Source organism: Lactuca saligna, chromosome 2 (assembly GCF_052625555.1).
Source record: "Lactuca saligna cultivar CGN05327 chromosome 2, ASM5262555v1, whole genome shotgun sequence".
NCBI classification, from domain to species: Eukaryota; Viridiplantae; Streptophyta; class Magnoliopsida; order Asterales; family Asteraceae; genus Lactuca; species Lactuca saligna.
Window position 1 is genome coordinate 191,496,069 of NC_136418.1, and position 18,508 is coordinate 191,514,576.

At 40.2% G+C, this 18,508-nt stretch overlaps 1 protein-coding gene across 1 annotated transcript; it reads right to left on the reverse strand.

Annotated features, from left to right (window-relative positions):
* Positions 1–1,108: 1,108 nt before the first annotated feature.
* On the reverse strand, positions 1,109–3,929 carry EMB2261 (Tetratricopeptide repeat (TPR)-like superfamily protein). Its single transcript, XM_078977386.1, has one exon. The coding sequence runs from the start codon at positions 3,802–3,804 to the stop codon at positions 1,213–1,215; it is 2,592 nt and encodes an 863-aa protein (XP_078833512.1). The 5' UTR covers positions 3,805–3,929; the 3' UTR covers positions 1,109–1,212.
* Between the last annotated feature and the right edge of the window lie 14,579 nt (positions 3,930–18,508).

Sequence of the window (18,508 nt, forward strand, 5' to 3'; positions counted from 1 at the left end):
AAACACAAAAAACGTCCCGGTGCGAAGTCCGGGTTTGTCCTCATATTTATTTGTTTTTGTTTTTTTTCCATCCCTTGCACTTTTGCACTTTCTACCGTCTATCATTTTTTTCTTTTGGTATATTTTTTATATATTGGTCCGCATATTTTTTTTTTGTTTTTTTTTTCCTGCCTCTATCTATTCGTCTCCGTCTGTGAAAATTAGGAGTCAAATTATCCCACATGCATCTTTTAAAAAAAACCCTCAATCCATTCAATCCAAAAATCAATAGAGCTGCCGATAGTGAAGATGAACACACACCCCATTTCCCCCTTGACCCTCACCCACTTCGTGACTATTTCATCTTCGAAAAACCACCACCATCTCCTTCGTCTTCTTCGACATACCCTCCCCCCCCCCCCACCCACCCACACACACACACACACCAAAAAAAAAAAAAAAACTAGATACAATGTCTCGATTGTAGCAATGCTCTAGCCGCCAAATCCTAGTCAACTCTCGTTTTCTTTCTTGTCAGTCACCACCTTCGACAAACTACCACCATCTCCTTTGTCAGTGTATTTTTTCTAATGAAAGGGTTGCAGATCTGGACACGAAGTGGTGGCATAGAAGGTTGCACATCCGAAAGGTAAAGTGGTGGTGTGGGTTGTCTGCGACACAAAGAGGAAGGAGAGGACAAGAGACATGGGAAAGGAGGAAATGGTCTCAAACTCTCACTAATACTATAATCTAATAAATGTATATAAGGTTTGGTGGTTGTAAAATAGCTTTAAGGGTTGTACATTTTATCTATTTGATAAATAAATAATAAACAATAAATAAAAAAGAAATATAATAGTCTTATTAGGTATAGCAAAGACCAAACATGCAACAAATTTGACATTTAAGGACTCCACACATGGATAACCCGAAAAGTACAATGTGACCTAGCAAACAAATTTAGAACTAGTTCATTTTCTTAGTATTTTCCGGTCCCGATTCAACCTTACAACACGATGTTGTAAAACGATTTTATGTAAGATTCTAATCTAAACAACCTTGCACTAAAAAGATAATTTAATTTAACTACAACAATCAAATAATAAGAAACAAACACAAACAACCCCCATATAAAGTTCCCCTCTTCATATCAAGTTGTTAGAACTTAGAAATTAGAATGTACATACAACAAAAACTCCGCCATGCTCTCAATTTACTTTTTCTATTTTGTAATCACCAATAGTCGTTGCAAGAACACGACCCATTCTTAAAATGATGAAATCTATTAGAATCCCTAACCACAATTTCTCTTCCCCTTGCCACCGATATATACTTCATTGCAGTGTGACAATCTCCACATACCCTCAAATTCTTCAACACCCTTATCGGTTTTGTTTTTGACATACTACTTATCAACCCAAACGCCACAGCAATCTTCTCACTATGCTGAACCAAATATCCTTCTTTTTCTTTCTCATCCAGCTCATGAAGAACAAAACCCGTATCCGGAACATACCCCAGTTTCTTTATCTCCATCACCAATTCATCCAACTCTTTGTATATCTCATGGGCACGAGGATGACACGTGTCCCCTACATAGAATTTATGCGATTGATTCTCAGCTTCTATCCAGCTGCAGCCTGCTTCCTTCATCAAGTTCCTTTCTTTCATGGTTTTCCGGATTTTAACCACCGAATCCCATTCACCCTTTGAAGCATATAAGTTAGATAACAAGATATAAGCAGATGGGTCATCGGGATCCTGCTCTGTAATCATTTTTGCAGCTAATTTTCCAAGTTTTGCATCACCATGGACTTGACAGGCTGCAAGTAATGTTCTCCATACAAGAGCATCAGCCTTGAAAGGCATTGACTTGATAAAGTCGAGAGCATTTTCAAGAAAACCGGATCTTCCTAATAAGTCAACCACACACGCGTAATGTTCCATCTTTGGGTTAATCTTGTGCTCATGGTACATGGAATCAAAGTGTTTTAGACCCTCATCAACCATTCCCACATGACTACAAGCCGATAAAACAGAAACATAAGTCACTTCATTTGGCTTCACACCTGCTTTAACCATTTCATCAAACTTCTCCAGGGCATTTGTAGCAAAACCGTGTTTTGCAAAACCAGTAATAACTGAAGTCCAAGATATGACATTCCGTTCTTCCATTTTGCTAAAAACCCTTGAAGCTGCTTCAATGTCCCCACATCTTGAATACATAGAGATCAAAGCGTTACATACCCTTTGGTTCGAAGCAAATCCCGACTTTATTAACCGTGCATGCATCTCCTCACCCTTTCCAAGAGCACCGAGACTGGCTGCTGCACTTAAAAGACTGGCAAATGTGAAAGAATCAACCACCTCTGTACCTTTTGTCTCCTCCATTTGATTAAACATCTTGAAAGCTTCGTGAGAATCCGTGTTTTTAACATACCCGTCTACAATCGCGTTGTATGAGATTAAATTCTTTTCGAGTAGAACTTCAAACGCCTTTTGGGCATCTTCCATGATACCGGATCGAGAATACATGGTGATAAGTGAATTCCCAACACAGTTCACGGATGCAAGACCAGATTTTACTGTGTGGGTGTGAATTTGTTTACCGATTTCAAGATTCGAAAGGTTTCCGCTTGCTTTTAGAAGGCTGGAGAAAGTGAAATGGTTTGGGAAGACATGACCTTGTGTGATCATGTTTTTGTAGAGTTGAATGGCGGATGTGTCGAGACCTCCACTTTGTGCATATCCTGTAATGATTGCAGTCCATGACATCACGTTATGATTAGGCATTCGTTGGAAAACTTTTGTAGCATCCTTCATTGGTTCAGTTGTTGCACACTTTGCATACATGTCCACGAGACTACACCCGATGTAGACATCTGAACACAAATCTGACTTAATCACCCACGAATGCAATTGCTGACCAATGGAAACCAATCCCAATTCAGCGCAGGCAGACACTACACTGCTTAAAGTAAACCGATCGGGCATAAACCCAGATGATAGCATACTTGAAAACAAATGAATTGCATCTTCATGATGTCCCATTTGTGCATATCTAGTGATCAGTAAAGTCCATGTAACCGAATTTCTCTCAGACATTTTATCGAACACTTTCTTTGCAGACTCCAAGTCGTGAAATCCCTTAGAAAACAAATCAAGCAAAGCACATCCAACACAAACATGAGATTCAAAGTATCCGGTCTTAATCGCAAACCCGAAAATCACTTCTCCAATCCAAGCATTTTCTCCATTACAACACGCTTGAATCGCGGCCGAGAAGCAAAACTGATTTGGGGATTCCCCATGCCTTAGCATCTCAATAAAAGTCAGCAACGCTTGTGATTCGAATCCATTATGCGCGAAACAAGATATCATGGCACTCCAAGAAACCAAATCCCTCAATCGATCATCACCCATGGAATCAAATATAGTTTTAGCAGTAACCCAATCCCCGCATTTGGAATACAAGCTTATGAGCGAGTTCAATACAATTGCGTCCAGTTTTATTCCAGATTGGTTGAGTTTCGAGTGAACATGCTTGCCAAGTTCAAAACTTCGGGTTCGGATGCACGATTTAAGGAGGACGGAGAAGGTAGTGAGGTCTGGGGTGAGCTGGTGTTGTTGGGTCATAACATCAAGGACTGAAATTGCTTCTTGAATCTGCCCCACATTGGTTAAACGGATTAGTCGGTCCTTTAGAGGTTCGAAAGTGGGGTTTTTTAGGGTTTTAATCAATTGCGTTCTTTTTGTAGAAGGATTTCTGGGTTTGTGAGACGTTGGAGCCAATTTGGCGGGAGAGAGAAGAGGGAGAGTTGACATTTTCAAGAAGGGTAAATTCTGAACTGAACAACAAAAATGGAAAGTATAGAATATAGAGGAGCCTTTTTGTCAAAGAGATAGTTTAGAAAGAAAGACAGCACGACACCCAACCCGATGGTCGATAGATAGCCCCTTGAAGTATTTTAACCAAAGAAACATTTCATTTCAAGATTTCAATACGCTTCTTTTTTTTTATTTTTTTTATTTTATTTTATTTAATGAGAATGGTTAATTAAACACCTTATTATGGCCATGGACACGCATAGGTTGGGCACAGTCCCAGCTTGGAAAAGTATTAGTTGAGAAACGAATGTATCTGCACCAAAATCAGATAATGCAATATTTTCATTTATGATATGGTTTAAGACGAAAATTAAGGCTTATGTCAAAACTTGAGAGATCATCAAACTTCAATGCTTCATACGCATACGATGGTTCCAAACTATTGCTTACATAAAGAAGATAGTTAGATAGTGTTAGAATCAAATGGTCTTTAGCCTAAAAGTATTATAAGTTGATGGATATGTATCCCTCAAACAAAAGATTTAGGTTCGAGTCTTGTCAGGGATGAAATATGTAGATCTATGAATAAAATAGTGAATGTGTGTTTAAACCTTTCTAAAAAAGATATTGTATAGAACAAGTATTTACTGGGGGTGGGGGCATGTAGCTAGTAAACATTTCTTTGTAATATAGCTATAGTAATATTTTATCTATTGTCTCGGTTTTAACTGATCTTTATAAACATCTATAAACAACTGTTCTACAAAATTAGTTATAGTAGTATTTTGATTGAAAAGTTTGTAACGTCCAAAAAATACCGAGTAAAAATTTTATTTTAAATAAGTCAAAATCATTTACTTATTGTTCCAAAAGACGAATAGAGTCAAAGTATTCTCAAAACATCAGAGTAATTCGTAAGCATTCAGTGTAGACTAAGTATCCAGGAGATGTCACACGATCAAGTCGGGCCCTTCCTTTTTAAACTAAAAGTACCTGAAACATTTTAAACATAAATCGTAAGCACAAAGCTTAATGAGTTCCCAAAAACATTACATACAACACAACATAAAATAAACAACTATGAGTTATCAGCAACCCTAAGGATTATCAGCAATCTTAATGGGCTAACAGTTTGCCTGGTGGGTTATCAGCTACCTTGAAGACTATTAGCAATCTCAGTGGGCTAACAGTACACCCGAGAGTTATCAACAACTTCGGACAACACATAACAACAAATATCAAATATGATCCAACTAGTCAGTGTGCACACATACTACCACACATGCAAGTATAGTGCGAGGACTCACCTTGATTGGTAAAAGAATAGATCTCACAGACGAGCCGTCAGTGCTAAAGTCTCACCCACTAAACATATCCAAAACCAAATCCTAATTAGCAATTAATGTAAATACTTCAACTTAGCAAGTCCAAATACCAAGATAAATCCTCATTTGGGCAAAATACCATTTTGCCCTTTTATGTAACGCCCCGACTCTCATTATTTAATTTTATAGCTTTATTTTTCATATTGAAAAGTCTACTCGACGAGTTTGATGCCCTGACTCATCGAGTAGGAACGTTTTTAGCCACGTGTTTAAGTGACCAACTCAACTAGTCGGAGGACACGAGTCGACGAGTTGGGGCTGAATGATGAAACCCTAATTTCCGGGGTTTTGCACCCTATTTAAAGGGTCATTAGCCTCCATTAGCCTCCCTCACAGCCCCCTGTGGGTCCAAAACCCCTAAATCGCCGTTTTTCCCTCTTTTTGTGTGATATTAAGCTTTGTGGTGGATTGTTGAAGGAAGATCTTGAAGTACTCAAGCTTGGAATAAGAGGAAGGTTGTAGATCCCAGTTCTTCTTCATCTTAACATTGTTTTTGAGGTAACAAGTTGTTACCTTGACCTTCTTCTATCTATATCTATACATGTATGAGATTAGGGCCACTTTGGCAATGTTGATATGCTATTTTGGGTATTATGCGTGATCTGAAGTTGCAACTTCAGATCTAGGCTTATCTTGGTCTGTAAGATCATAAAGTTTCAGCCTTTAGTGAGTTAATACCTTCTTCATCCCGTATAATATTTCTTTAGCTTGATTTGGGCCATTATCACCTTGCATGTACGTAAAGTTTGCAACTTTACGTAAGAAGTATGCCTTAGGAACTTAGATTTGCATTATGGAGCCTTAAAGTGGCTTAAAAATCATCTGGATGGAGAAAGGATTGAAGGGACTCGACGAGTTACATGGCCAACTCGGCGAGTCCGATGAAGATTGTCGTGTAAGGATTTCTGCATGGACTCGGCGAGTCAGTAGGGTGACTCGACGAGTTAGCTAGGGTTTTCCCGACATTTGGACATGCATGAACTCGACGAGTTTCAGGGAAACTCGACGAGTCAATTGGGGATTTCACGACTTCTCAAGTTCAGGAAGGACTCGATGAGTCGGCGAACTGTACTCGATAAGTCGGGTCAACATGGATTGTTGACCTTGACCATTAACTTGGACTTTGACCAAGGGTTGACTAGTTGACTTCTGGGGTATTTTGGTAAATTGGAAATTTATGGAAATGATCTTATGATAAACATAGGTGGTGGAGTTTGTGGCCGGGGTTCGAGAGTTTGAATTATCACTTCGATTCGACAGTTGAGAGGTAAGTTATCCTCACTATACTAAGAGGTCGAAGGCACCATTTCCGGTGTGACATCCCTAAATTCACGGTCATTTTAAAATTTTTATTTATGCTTATTCAAAAATTAGATTATTCATTTTAAAGAATAATATTGGGGAATTTGTTCCCAGAAAAACATAATAATAATATTATCAAAACATTTATGAAGAAATATATTTTGTTTATATTAAAACTTTGGGATGTCATCGTCAATACAGACACATAAGCATAAATAGACTTCACATTAATTTACACTAGTGATTTACATCTCCTTTAATCTCTCAGTGTAATGTAGCTTCGTATCGACACCTGTGATACAAATAAACTGGGTGGGTCAGGTTGGGAAACCTGGTGAGTACATAGGGATTTCAATCCCACAATGTTATACTATATATATATATATATATATATATATATATATATATATATATATATATATATATAATTTAAAACTCACGATATATACAATTTCACATCATATAAGCAATTTCATCCCACCCCGAAGACCCTCACAACGATACGATCTATACTCTCGGATCTAAAAATTACCATATTTCCAAATCCATACTTCTAGATCTGAAATTAACCTCTTTACCTAATCCATACCCCTGGATCTAAAATTAACTTCTTTACCTAATCCATACTTATGGATCTAAAATTAACATCTTTACATGATCCATACTCCCGAATCTAAAATTAACCTTTTTACCTGATCCATACTCATGGATCTAAAATTAAACTTTTTACCTGATTTATACTCTCGGATCTGAAATTAACCTCCTTACCTAATCTATACTCCCGGATCGGGTATGTGTGATCCATACTCCCGGATCAATAATTATGCCCATTACATACTCTCAGACTAGGTACAATTGACTATGTCTAATCGATGCTCTCGGATCAACGACAAATTTAAAGTTTGACTCTCTATGTATATCTCACTCATTCTCATAAAAAGATACTACCCAATATTCCTCTTAATTAATTTAGGTTTACTTTGTATCCCAAAATTATCATATATTATCAGATATGCTCTTCATACGTATTTCAGGCAATATCAAATATTTTATACACCAACAAACATTTAATACATTATTCAATACTTGTATTAAAACCATGTTCATGAAAGGGACTATGCACTCACTTGTTAAGGTGGTGATTCTGAACTTAGACATCGCCTCGCTTCTATTAATTTATATTCCTTCGACGAAACCTAGTATCATTACCACTAGATTTTAGTCTAATATTTATTGCGGCTAATTATTAGTTTAGATTCATCATTAACTCAGAGTCTACTTTATGATCTATCAAGTAAGGATCAGCCAGGCAGGACCATTTCACCATATAGCTTTTCTGAAATCCAACAACCAAACCTAATGTGACCATTCTGGAAACCTCTCCCGTAAGTATTTCAATCAGTATAATGACTTTGAATCACTGATAAATTTTATTTATATGTTCATAATAACGATATTATATTTATATATAAACAATATTTAAAGTATGATAGGCGTATCTCACTTACAACGAGGTTTTATTAAAAACTAGGCTTCTCTAGAGCAGCGTTTCCTAGCCGGAAATCTCTTTTTCTCGAAGCCATCGGGAGCACCGGGGCTTCCTTCTCGTTTTAGGGAGGCACCCTAGGCTTTGGGAAGGTTTTTTTTTTTTTTTTGGGGGGGGGGGGGTGTTAGAGAGTGTTTAGAGAGAGAAAGAGATGAGAATTGGTGATTGGTGTGAGAAATGAGGTTGCCCCGCACCTTTATTTATAGGTTGGAAATATAATCAACTCGTCAAGTTGGGTACCACATGTCACCATCTTGTGGCAAGACTTGGGGAGAAAACAATGACTCATATCGCACCACGTCATCCCCTTCGCAGCAGCACACTCCCGAATTCTAAACCCCGTAATTTTCGCATACGAGCTCCATTTTTGATGTTATTTATATCCACACGTAGGTATTGACAAGATCTATAGCTTTCCTTTTGACTCCATCGGCTAATTCTTGGTCGATTTTAAATTTAACACTATGAGAAGATTACACTATTAAATGATCGTGTAGAATTCATAACTTCTAAATACGGACTCCGTTTTCGTTTGTTTTTTTTATTTTTGAGCTGTTATTAATGAGATATTCAATTCTCAGTTAGGTTGCATTGGCCAAAAATCGATCGATCTAAAATTCGAATTTCAGGTTGTGCACTGCTATGTCAAATCTTAGAAAAATCATAATTTCCTCATACAAAGTCAGTTTTGGGCATTCTTTTTATGTATGTTCTCGGTTTAACGTATACTAAAACTTTCATTTAGAACTCTAAGGCTAAAAACTAGTTTATGAAAAAAAAATCACTTTTTACGATTCCCCGTGTCGTGCCGGTTTTGCCATAAAACTTCGACATGTTATAACTTCTTCGTTATAACTCGGATTTTGACATTATTTATATGTACGGAACCCTTGTGACATATACTAAAACTTGGTTAAGATTATTTATTCTAAATAATATTCTATTAAATAGTCATTTTTGACGCTTATTATCTCTAAATTGACTAGTTCGAATCTACGGGCGTTACAGCCAGCCTAGTGGATATGTTATCCTAGCAGTTGGTAGTATGTTGAGTATGAGTTAGTGTTGCATGCTAGTTGCTATGCCAATTTGGTAGATTTTTAGGACTACTTGTATTATTATGTGATTATCTGTATGCGCGTTAGTTGTGTTATATGTCAACATATTATGTGGGTTGGGTTGAGGTTATACTACTCTGTGTTGTAGCCAACTAACCCTAGAGTATCCCATATATGAGCTGAGGGATAGACATGGCATGCCAGACTCATACCGAGGACTCGAGAGCATTCCAGATACGAGCTGAGGGCTGGGTAGGGCGTGCCACACTCGTATTTTGGGATCGAGAGCATTCCAGATACGAGCTGAGGGCCGGGTAGGGCATGACACACTCGTACTGTGGGCTCGGGAGCATTCCAGATATGAGCTGAGGGCTGGGTAGGGCATACCAGACTCGTACCGTGGGCTCGGTGGCAATCTAGATGTGAGTTGTGGGCCCGGAAGGCAATCTAGACTCACATTGTGGGCCGATGGGTGATCCAGTCTGTAAAGCCATAGACCCAGTACATGCTGTTATTTGTATATGTGTTTTGTGCAGTGTATCGGTATTTTTGGGGGACTCACTAAGCTTTGGGCTTACAGTTTCAGTTTTTGTTTCAAGTACATCAAATGATCGCGGGAAGGCAAAGGCGTGATCGTACAGCTCCTCATGTTTATGACTTGTTTCTGGGATACTATGATAATATACTATTTTGAAAACAAATTTTGTAATGATTAATGGTTTTGAAATGTTTTGAAAAAGTTTAAATTTGGCATGATTTTTATGGATGTTACAAGTTGGTATTAGAGCCTTAGTTTGAGTGAATTGGAGGAACACTTGCATGAATCCAGTCTCAAACTAAGGATAATTCTTTCAAAATGATTTTTCAAAAAGGTTTTCAAAATATCAAAGGAGGATGCAGGGTGTACGATCAGCCGAAGCCAGTAAGTAGACCCTAAAATACCATCCAATTATTTGATATTGTGATATGTTAGAACAACATGCTAGTACTAGGCTATGGATCTTCGGGAATTGCATGATAGAATTTCCTGATTACATGATGTCTGATAGCCTAGGGTTTCCTTATATTAAATTGACATAATTATTGTAGTTGCTTGTGTATGCTTCACGACTGTACATAATTAAGATCTTATAGCCTGAGAATGTTTGGTTTGGCCTTATTTCCTGTTCTTGTTTGACGAAGGGCTTAGCGTAGGATCAGGTATTCAAAAGTCTATAGGGTCCAGCGTTATGTATGGCCAGCATACACGAGTGCTACTGGGTTGGTGGAAGTTTCATGGGTGGGTTGTGTGAGGCTGGTAGGTCAGTTATGAGATAGTTAACTTTCCTCCAGGAGTGAGGAATGAGCGACCACCATGCATATGTATATTGTTAAGGTGTTGTGATGATACTTGATACAAATATAGGCAGGTGTGGAAGGTAGTATGGGCCCGTACTACTGAAAGCACAGGACCCATACGCGTAGTAAGGAAGTCACAACCCCTAGGGTTTAGTTGGGAATTGGTTCCCTGTTATTATGCGAATTATCTGATATCTTTCTGGTATAATTTCAGAATGGTGGTTACGAGACGCTTTGTGGCGGGATTCAGATTAGGATCAGGAGATGGCGGCCAGGAGGAGCCGGAAACACTCGAGGTTGTGATATAGATGGGTGCAGATGAGCTAGACGCCACAATTCGAGAGATCCTACAGGATGAGGTTGCCACTTTTTTCCGGGAATAGCCGCCAAAGATGTTTGGGCCTATTAAGACAGCCATGGTCAAGTAATTCGACGAGCGTTACATAGCTATTGCAGAGACACTTGTCGCCACAACTGCATCGGATGTAATGGTGGCAGGAGGAGGAGCTAGTCAGGCTTTTCAGTACAAGGACTTTGATAACACGAAGCCCCCTACTTTTTATGGGACTCAGGACCCCATCAAAGCCATGAGGTGGGTTTCTGAGGTGGATGGGTGTTTGTTTACTTGCTCGTGTCGTACTAACCAAAAGGTCAGATGTGCCCTGAACCTACTGAGGTCCGGGACCAATGACTGGTGGAGATTGATGATTGGGTCATACACGGATGATCAGAGAGTTGTGGTTATTTGGGAGCAGTTCAGGGATATGTTCCGCTCTCGTTACATTCCACGGGTTGAGCGGGAACGTTAGGCTCAAGACTTTTTGGGATTAAGATAGGATGGAGAGTCAGCGACAGACATCACCCGCATGTTCACAGAGAGGGTGATGTTCTGCCCGGAGTTATCTTCCGAGCAAGCTCATATGACACGTTATCTAAGCATGCTCAAGACTGACATTCGTTAGTTTGTGTCTACTTAATGATGTGATACTTTACTAGAGTTGTAGGAGGCCGCTAAGCGGCATGAGTTGGAGATTGAGCTACAGTTGAGGGAGCAGTGGCATGCCCTGACACAGTCACAGCCGGTGCCGAAGCAGTCTAATATGCTGATTCTAGGACCGGGAATCAGCAGAGCTATATTTGTCGGAAGTGCGGCAAGGGTCATTCTGGGATTTTTCGAGCTGGTAGTGGGTGCCACAGGTGTGGAAAGGACGGGCATTATGCGAAGGATTGTCGCCATCCAGCCCCGGTTCCGAGTATGAAATTATGTTATCACTGTGATCAGGTTGGCCACTTGAAGGCCAATTATCCTGTCACACCCCTAAACTGGAGCGGCGGAAACATCTGGGGGTGGATGACTTCATGTTAAGTATCATAACACATGCATCATAGTAATCAAAGTACAACAACCATTACATTAATAAAGTATAAAGTTTTACATATGTATTCAAGTCATTGTATATATGACATTAAAAGTTATATAAAAAAAGATAGAAGACATGCCTCTATGCTGCTCCGTCTTCTCAAATTCCCGTGGATGTACCTATCTATTGGTTCCCTGAGAATACGAGTGTTTTGAAAAATAGAGTATCAACATTTAAGTTGGTGAGTGCATAAGTATTTATGTTTAAAAACTTGTTTTCTAATCCTTGAAATAGTGAATATGTTTATTGTTCCAGAAAATCCAATTTTTTCTATTTTAATTGAAAAGTAGTTTTAATACCATACAAGTATTCTATGTAAATGTTGTTGTACTATAAAATAGTGTAACATATTTTTAATTCAAAATAAAACTATAAAAGAATGTTTTCTGTATTGTTTATGTTTTTCAAGTTCTGAAATTGTAGTCTTTGAAAACCTTGTAAAAGTGAGTGTGTCTGGTTCCACCAGCTGTAATTGTAAGTTGTAGTATTATACTGTAAATCGTATTATTGTAAAACCAGTTTGTTGTATTTGTACCCTTTTGCTTAATTATTGATACACTAATCGTATTGTTGATATCTTTTTGTGAGTTATTATAACTATGCTAAAACTAGTATGCCTTATACAACGCTTTACGGGCGTTAGAACTGTAACGGAATTTGTCACTCATAGGCATACCAACCTAACTTTAGTGATGTAACAACCCGTTATTTCATGTCAGTAAAGATCGAGTCATGTAACCTCCTTGAGAAAGGAAATAGAATATGAAGTATTCAAAAACTCTATTTGGAGTACACTATGTGGTAGTTATCATCTTAAGGTTTCCAAACATATAAATAACACAAAAATCCGAGTTATAACGAAGAAGTTATGCTCATTATAAGTTTTTCCGACAAAAACCAGCAATACAAAGTTACGTAAAAACGCAAAGTTTCAATAAAACATTTTCTGACCTTAGGTGTCTAAATGAAAGTGATAGATATCGTTAAACTACAAACATGCATAAAAAGAACGCTCAAATCGGACATCATATGAATAAGTTATGAATTTTTAAAGAAATTCCTTAAACACGTCACTTTAATAAATAAATAATAAAAATAATTTCGGAATTTGCCAACGGAATCTAAATGAAAGTTGTAGATCGTAGTCTCACCTTCGCGGGGATATAAAGAACGCCAAAAACGGAGTTCGTATGAGGGAGATATGAATTTTTGAAGTTTGATAATTAATTTATATATAATTTTTATTCAAAATTCGGTATTATCCGAAGAGGAGTCAGCCTAAGGCTATAGTACGCGCCGCGTACCCTAGTACGCCCCGCGTACTGAGAGGCCACGGCCTCGGATCGTCCACGTCGCACGATCCGGAGAACCCGACCCGCTGTCCCATCCGACCCGCGTGCCAGCGACCCGTCCCATCCGACCCGCGAACCCAGGGATCCGTCCCATCCGAAGCCGAGGCAGTCGAGGCCTCGGTCATGCGTGACGTACGCGTACGCCCCGCGTACTAGCGTACGCCCCGCGTACTGAGGCTGACTAGCCTCTCTATAAATAGCATACGAAGGTTTCCAAAGAAAGGGCTCATTCTCTCTCATTTCTCTTGCGTTTTTCCTCGTTTTCCGTGCTCGTACTACCCCGAAGCCCTGGTCGCTTCGTACAAGATCCGAAGGTTGATTTTCTCCCGAGGAATCTCGAGATTTCCGAGAAAAATCCATTTCCCGAGATGAAACTCTGCCGTTTTTCCATCTCGCTATCTTCAAGTTGTCAAGTGAGTTCATACCCCTTTCTAACACACTTTAAATACATTTTTAAATACTTTTACACTCTTTTAGGGGGGGAATACAAGTAAACATACGGTTATTATCGTGTATGTTATAAAGTTTCACTTCACTTATATTATCAAATAAACCACTTGGAACTCATTACTATTATGGAAAACTCTTGTCATACTTTGTGTGCATTAGACTTATACGAAACATATAATGATCTTTCATTGTTAAATCGTTTTATACATTCTAAAAACTTATGATTTTGCTTTATCAAACATTTTGAAAAAGGATAAACTTTGCATACAAAACTATCACTTTAATATAGACTTAATTGAGAATCCATGAGACGCATACATCTTCAAACGTTACTTTTCTTTATTAGAAAGTACTGCAGTAAGTCCTGTCTATAACCAGAATCTCCCGCGACGAGAACGTGTCAAATGTGTATAGATCTATACGGGAAGTCATGATCCCGCACCCTGACTGTTAGCTACAGTCCGTCTTTTGGGGTGACAGTTATCATAGCACTGCGACGCCTGAAGAACGTCGTTACAGGCATATTATGTTTAGTATGGTTATAGAAACTCATCGGATATACAATTATTATGATATTCAGTTTTGATGAGCGAGTAGTTATTTAAACTATTCTTCATCCAACCGGTTCGATCTTCGCGTAGTTTTATTATATATAAAACTATGACACACTTACGAGAAACGTAAGTGTGTCATAGTTTCCGCCGTTCTGGTTTGGGGGTGTGACAGATTGGTATCAGAGCATTGTTTATAGGGAATTAAGTATATCAAAACCATTTCTTTTTGGTATACAACTATAAACTCAACTGGGTAAAAACACTCTGAGTAAGAGTCATACTTTTAAAAATTTTAATTTTTATTTAGTTTTTGTAAAGTAGGCATGCATTCATTTCATATCAACAACATGGTCATTACCATAGTTAAAACAACATCGAAGTATTATATATCGGTTGTGCAGTGCAGGTATGCCTTGGGACATGTAATCGGAACTGGGAAGGATATAGCCTGATCAACTATATTTGTCCAAGAGCCGACTAAACATATGCCAAGGAGTGTCTGTAATGGACAACAAATTTTAAAATTTCCAAAAGCATAAAGAATATTGAGGGTGTATTCGAGTGCCGTCAACCATTAAACTCGAAAGTAAGTTTCATGTGCTCTAACTTATAGTAAACTTTTAACCCTATTCTCGTACAGTCTAAATGGCGGGATTCCATCACCCCAATGACCCCTACTACCCCAACCAAGGTAATGGTGGGTGGATCGAAGCAGATTCTGAAGAAGACGAAGAGCCTATAGATTTGGAGGCAGGGGATGACTCTGGCACGGATTCGGAGCCAGAAATTATAAATCCACCAGTCCTACAACCTCCCGTCCACGTGAGGAATTTCCAAGGACCCACTCCAGTGTGGGGAAGTCACCTCCATCATTGGAGCCAACAACAAAGCTTACGCCCTCCTTACGGCATGTGCCGAGACTTCTATGATGTGAGAGGTGGGGGATCAGCCGATCGCGCACTTCCAGTCATGGTTGGCAAACTCGCCAACCAGTGCTATCAATCTGGAGTGCAAGCCAACCGAATCCGAGAGATCAATGTGGATGTGCAAATTCACACGGCCGATATCAACCGCCTAGAGTTGATGCAGAACGACATCCACATTCGCGCCGAAGCGTTTCAAGCACAAGCAAACGCGGCCTTCACAGAATTAAGAGAACAACAAGCTGCGTTTGATAGACGCCTCATGGGGTCAAAGCAGTCCGACACAGAGTCGAGCTCTAAACGCAAGGCGCACCGCAAGTAGTACTTGCCCAACTCTCAAATTTTGTTATAAACTAGGACTTCGGATAAAAGTATTACTTTCTTTAAAATTTTCCGTAACCGGAGGCCTTTAGAGAGGCCAAGAAATTTTGTCTAGACCCCGCTGTAACACAACTATATGTTTAATATATATAAGGGTATACCGCTTTTCTCACCGTTGTTAATCATGCGCAAATAGTTCGATTCATTGGTGCATCTATTCAAACTTTACTTTCAAGCTTAAAACATTGTGTCAATTAAACTCAACTTCCTAGAACTATTAGAAGTTCATTCAATATCATTCAACTTTGAACTGCCAAAACTTATAATTTTCTTCCATATTTTTCTTTTGGCAGCAAGATGCCTCCTCGTCCAAACCTAAGGCCCAGGCCGGGCACGGCACCACCACCACCTCCACCACCAGCTTATGATCCGGCCATGGTTCAGGCTGCTATCACAGCAGCAGTAACTGCAGCCCTCTCGCAAATAAACTCCCAAGGGAATGGAGGGGCGGGAAGCAGCACGAATCATCCAAATCATGGCACTGGTCATGGCCAAGGAAGAGAATGTACCTACAAGGAGTTCTCTAACGCTAAGCCAAAAACTTTTAATGGAACCGGAGGAGTCATTGCACTAATGCAATGGTTCGAAAAGACCGAAACGGTCTTCGAGATCTGCTCATGCCTAGAAGCAAGCAAAGTCAAGTTCGCTGCCTGCACCTTTGTAGATCGAGCCCTCACTTGGTGGAAAAGCCATGTGAATTCAGTGACGCTCACTGTCGCCAACGCCATGAGTTGGGACGACCTAAAGGTTCTACTACTGGAAGAATACTGCCCAAGGGGCGAAGTACAAAAGCTTGAGCAGGAGCTCTGGAATCTGAAAATGACTGGGTCTGACCTAATCACCTACACCACTAGGTTCAACGACCTCGCTGCACTGTGCCCTACCATGGTCAACCCAGAATCAAAGAAGGTTGAAAGGTACATTTGGGGGTTGTCACCCCAGATTCAAGGGCATGTCCTAGCTTCCGGCCCTGCTACCTACAACAGTGCTAAACGCCTGGCCCAGCGACTCATCGACCATGGAGTAAAACCCGGTATCATTTCGACAACTGCAAATCCACCTAGGGAAACTCAGGGCCAGAGTAAGACTTGGAACAAAAGGAGGGGACAAACTCTCCAGGAAAACCCCAGGAAACAACAAGTGATAGCGACACACGCTATTACTGTACCTACGAACCCTTCCCCCACAAGATCATACATTGGGAAACTTCCTAAATGCAACCGATGCAGTTTCCACCACCACGGTCCTTGCCCCAATCTTCAATGCACCAACTGTAATAAAAAGGGACATACAGCCCGCTATTGTAAAGGGCCAATCCAACCATCCGTTCCCACCACTAATACCGGGGTAAACCGCGCCTGCTTTGAGTGCGGAGACACAGGGCACTACCGCAAGTACTGCCCAAGGGTAAACAACCGGAATACCGGTGGAAGGGGCCGAGTTTTCGCAATGGGATAGGATGAAGCCATTGCGGACCCTACAGTTGTTACGGGTACGTTCCTTCTCGATAACTCGTATGCATGCATTTTGTTTGATAGTGGCGCGGAAAGGAGTTTTGTGAGTCACGGCTTTAAAGGCCTGCTGAAATCAATACCACAGTCATTGAGTGAACCATTCATAGTAGAAATGGCCAACGGGAAAACCGAAGGCACTAAGGAGATATACTTAAATTGCACCCTAACTTTAAATGATCATCCATTCTCAATCAACCTCATGCCAGTCTCGATTAAGAGTTTTGATGTCATCATTGGCATGGATTGGCTGAGTTCTCATCATACGGACATTCTATGTTACGATAAGGCTGTTCGCCTTAATCTGCCAACCGGCGAAACTTTCGTTATCTTGGGCGACAAACCAAGTACCGCTCTTCGTATCATCTCAAGTATCCAAGCTCAGAAATGCCTACACAAGGAGTGTCACGCGTTCTTGGCACATGTTGTGGATGTGAAACGCAAAGTCCAAGATATCAAGAGTGTGCCCGACGTACGCGATTTTCCTGATGTTTTTCCCGAGGACCTTCCAGGAATACCACCTGCGAGGCAAGTGGAGTTCCGAATCGATCTGGTTCCCGGAGCTACCCCAGTAGCCAAAGCACCCTATCGATTAGCCCCGGCAGAAATGCAAGAGCTATCTAGCCAACTGAATGAACTACTGGGAAAAGGATTCATCAGACCAAGCTTCTCACCATGGGGAGCACCTGTACTATTCGTGAAAAAGAAGGATGGATCATTCAGAATGTGCATCGACTACCGAGAACTCAACAAACTTACCATCAAGAACCGATACCCCCTACCCCGAATCGATGACTTGTTCGACCAACTCCAAGGAGCCAACTACTTCTCCAAGATCGATCTGAGGTCGGGATATCACCAGCTGCGAGTCCTGGAGAGTGATATCTCCAAGACGGCTTTCCGAACACGATACGGACATTACGAATTCGTAGTGATGCCGTTCGGGCTAACCAATGCCCCGACCGTATTCATGGATCTAATGAATCGGGTATGTCGTCCATTCTTGGATAAATTCGTGATAGTATTCATAGACGACATACTCATTTATTCAAAGAATAAAGAAGAGCATGGTCAACATCTGAGGCAAGTGCTAGAGACATTACGGACTGAGAGACTGTATGCAAAATTCTCAAAATGTGAATTTTGGATTAGAAAGGTGGACTTTCTCGGTCACGTGGTCAGCAAGGAAGGGATCCACGTGGATCCATCGAAAATTAAGGCTATCAAAAACTGGTCGGCGCCAACTACACCAACAGAAATTCGCCAATTCCTAGGCCTGGCTGGTTATTATCGACGGTTCATCCAGAATTTCTCCAGCATCGCAAAGCCTCTTACCGCCTTAACCCAGAAAGGGGTGACCTACAATTGGGGAGAAAAGCAAGATTCTGCATTTCAGACTTTGAAACAGGCCCTTTGCAGTGCGCCCATCCTTTCTCTCCCAGAAGGGACCGAAGATTTTGTAGTATATTGCGACGCTTCG

Bases quoted from the DNA above. Each gene is read 5' to 3' on its own strand.
- EMB2261 (XM_078977386.1), bottom strand. From the start codon at position 3,804: ATGTCAACTCTCCCTCTTCTCTCTCCCGCCAAATTGGCTCCAACGTCT.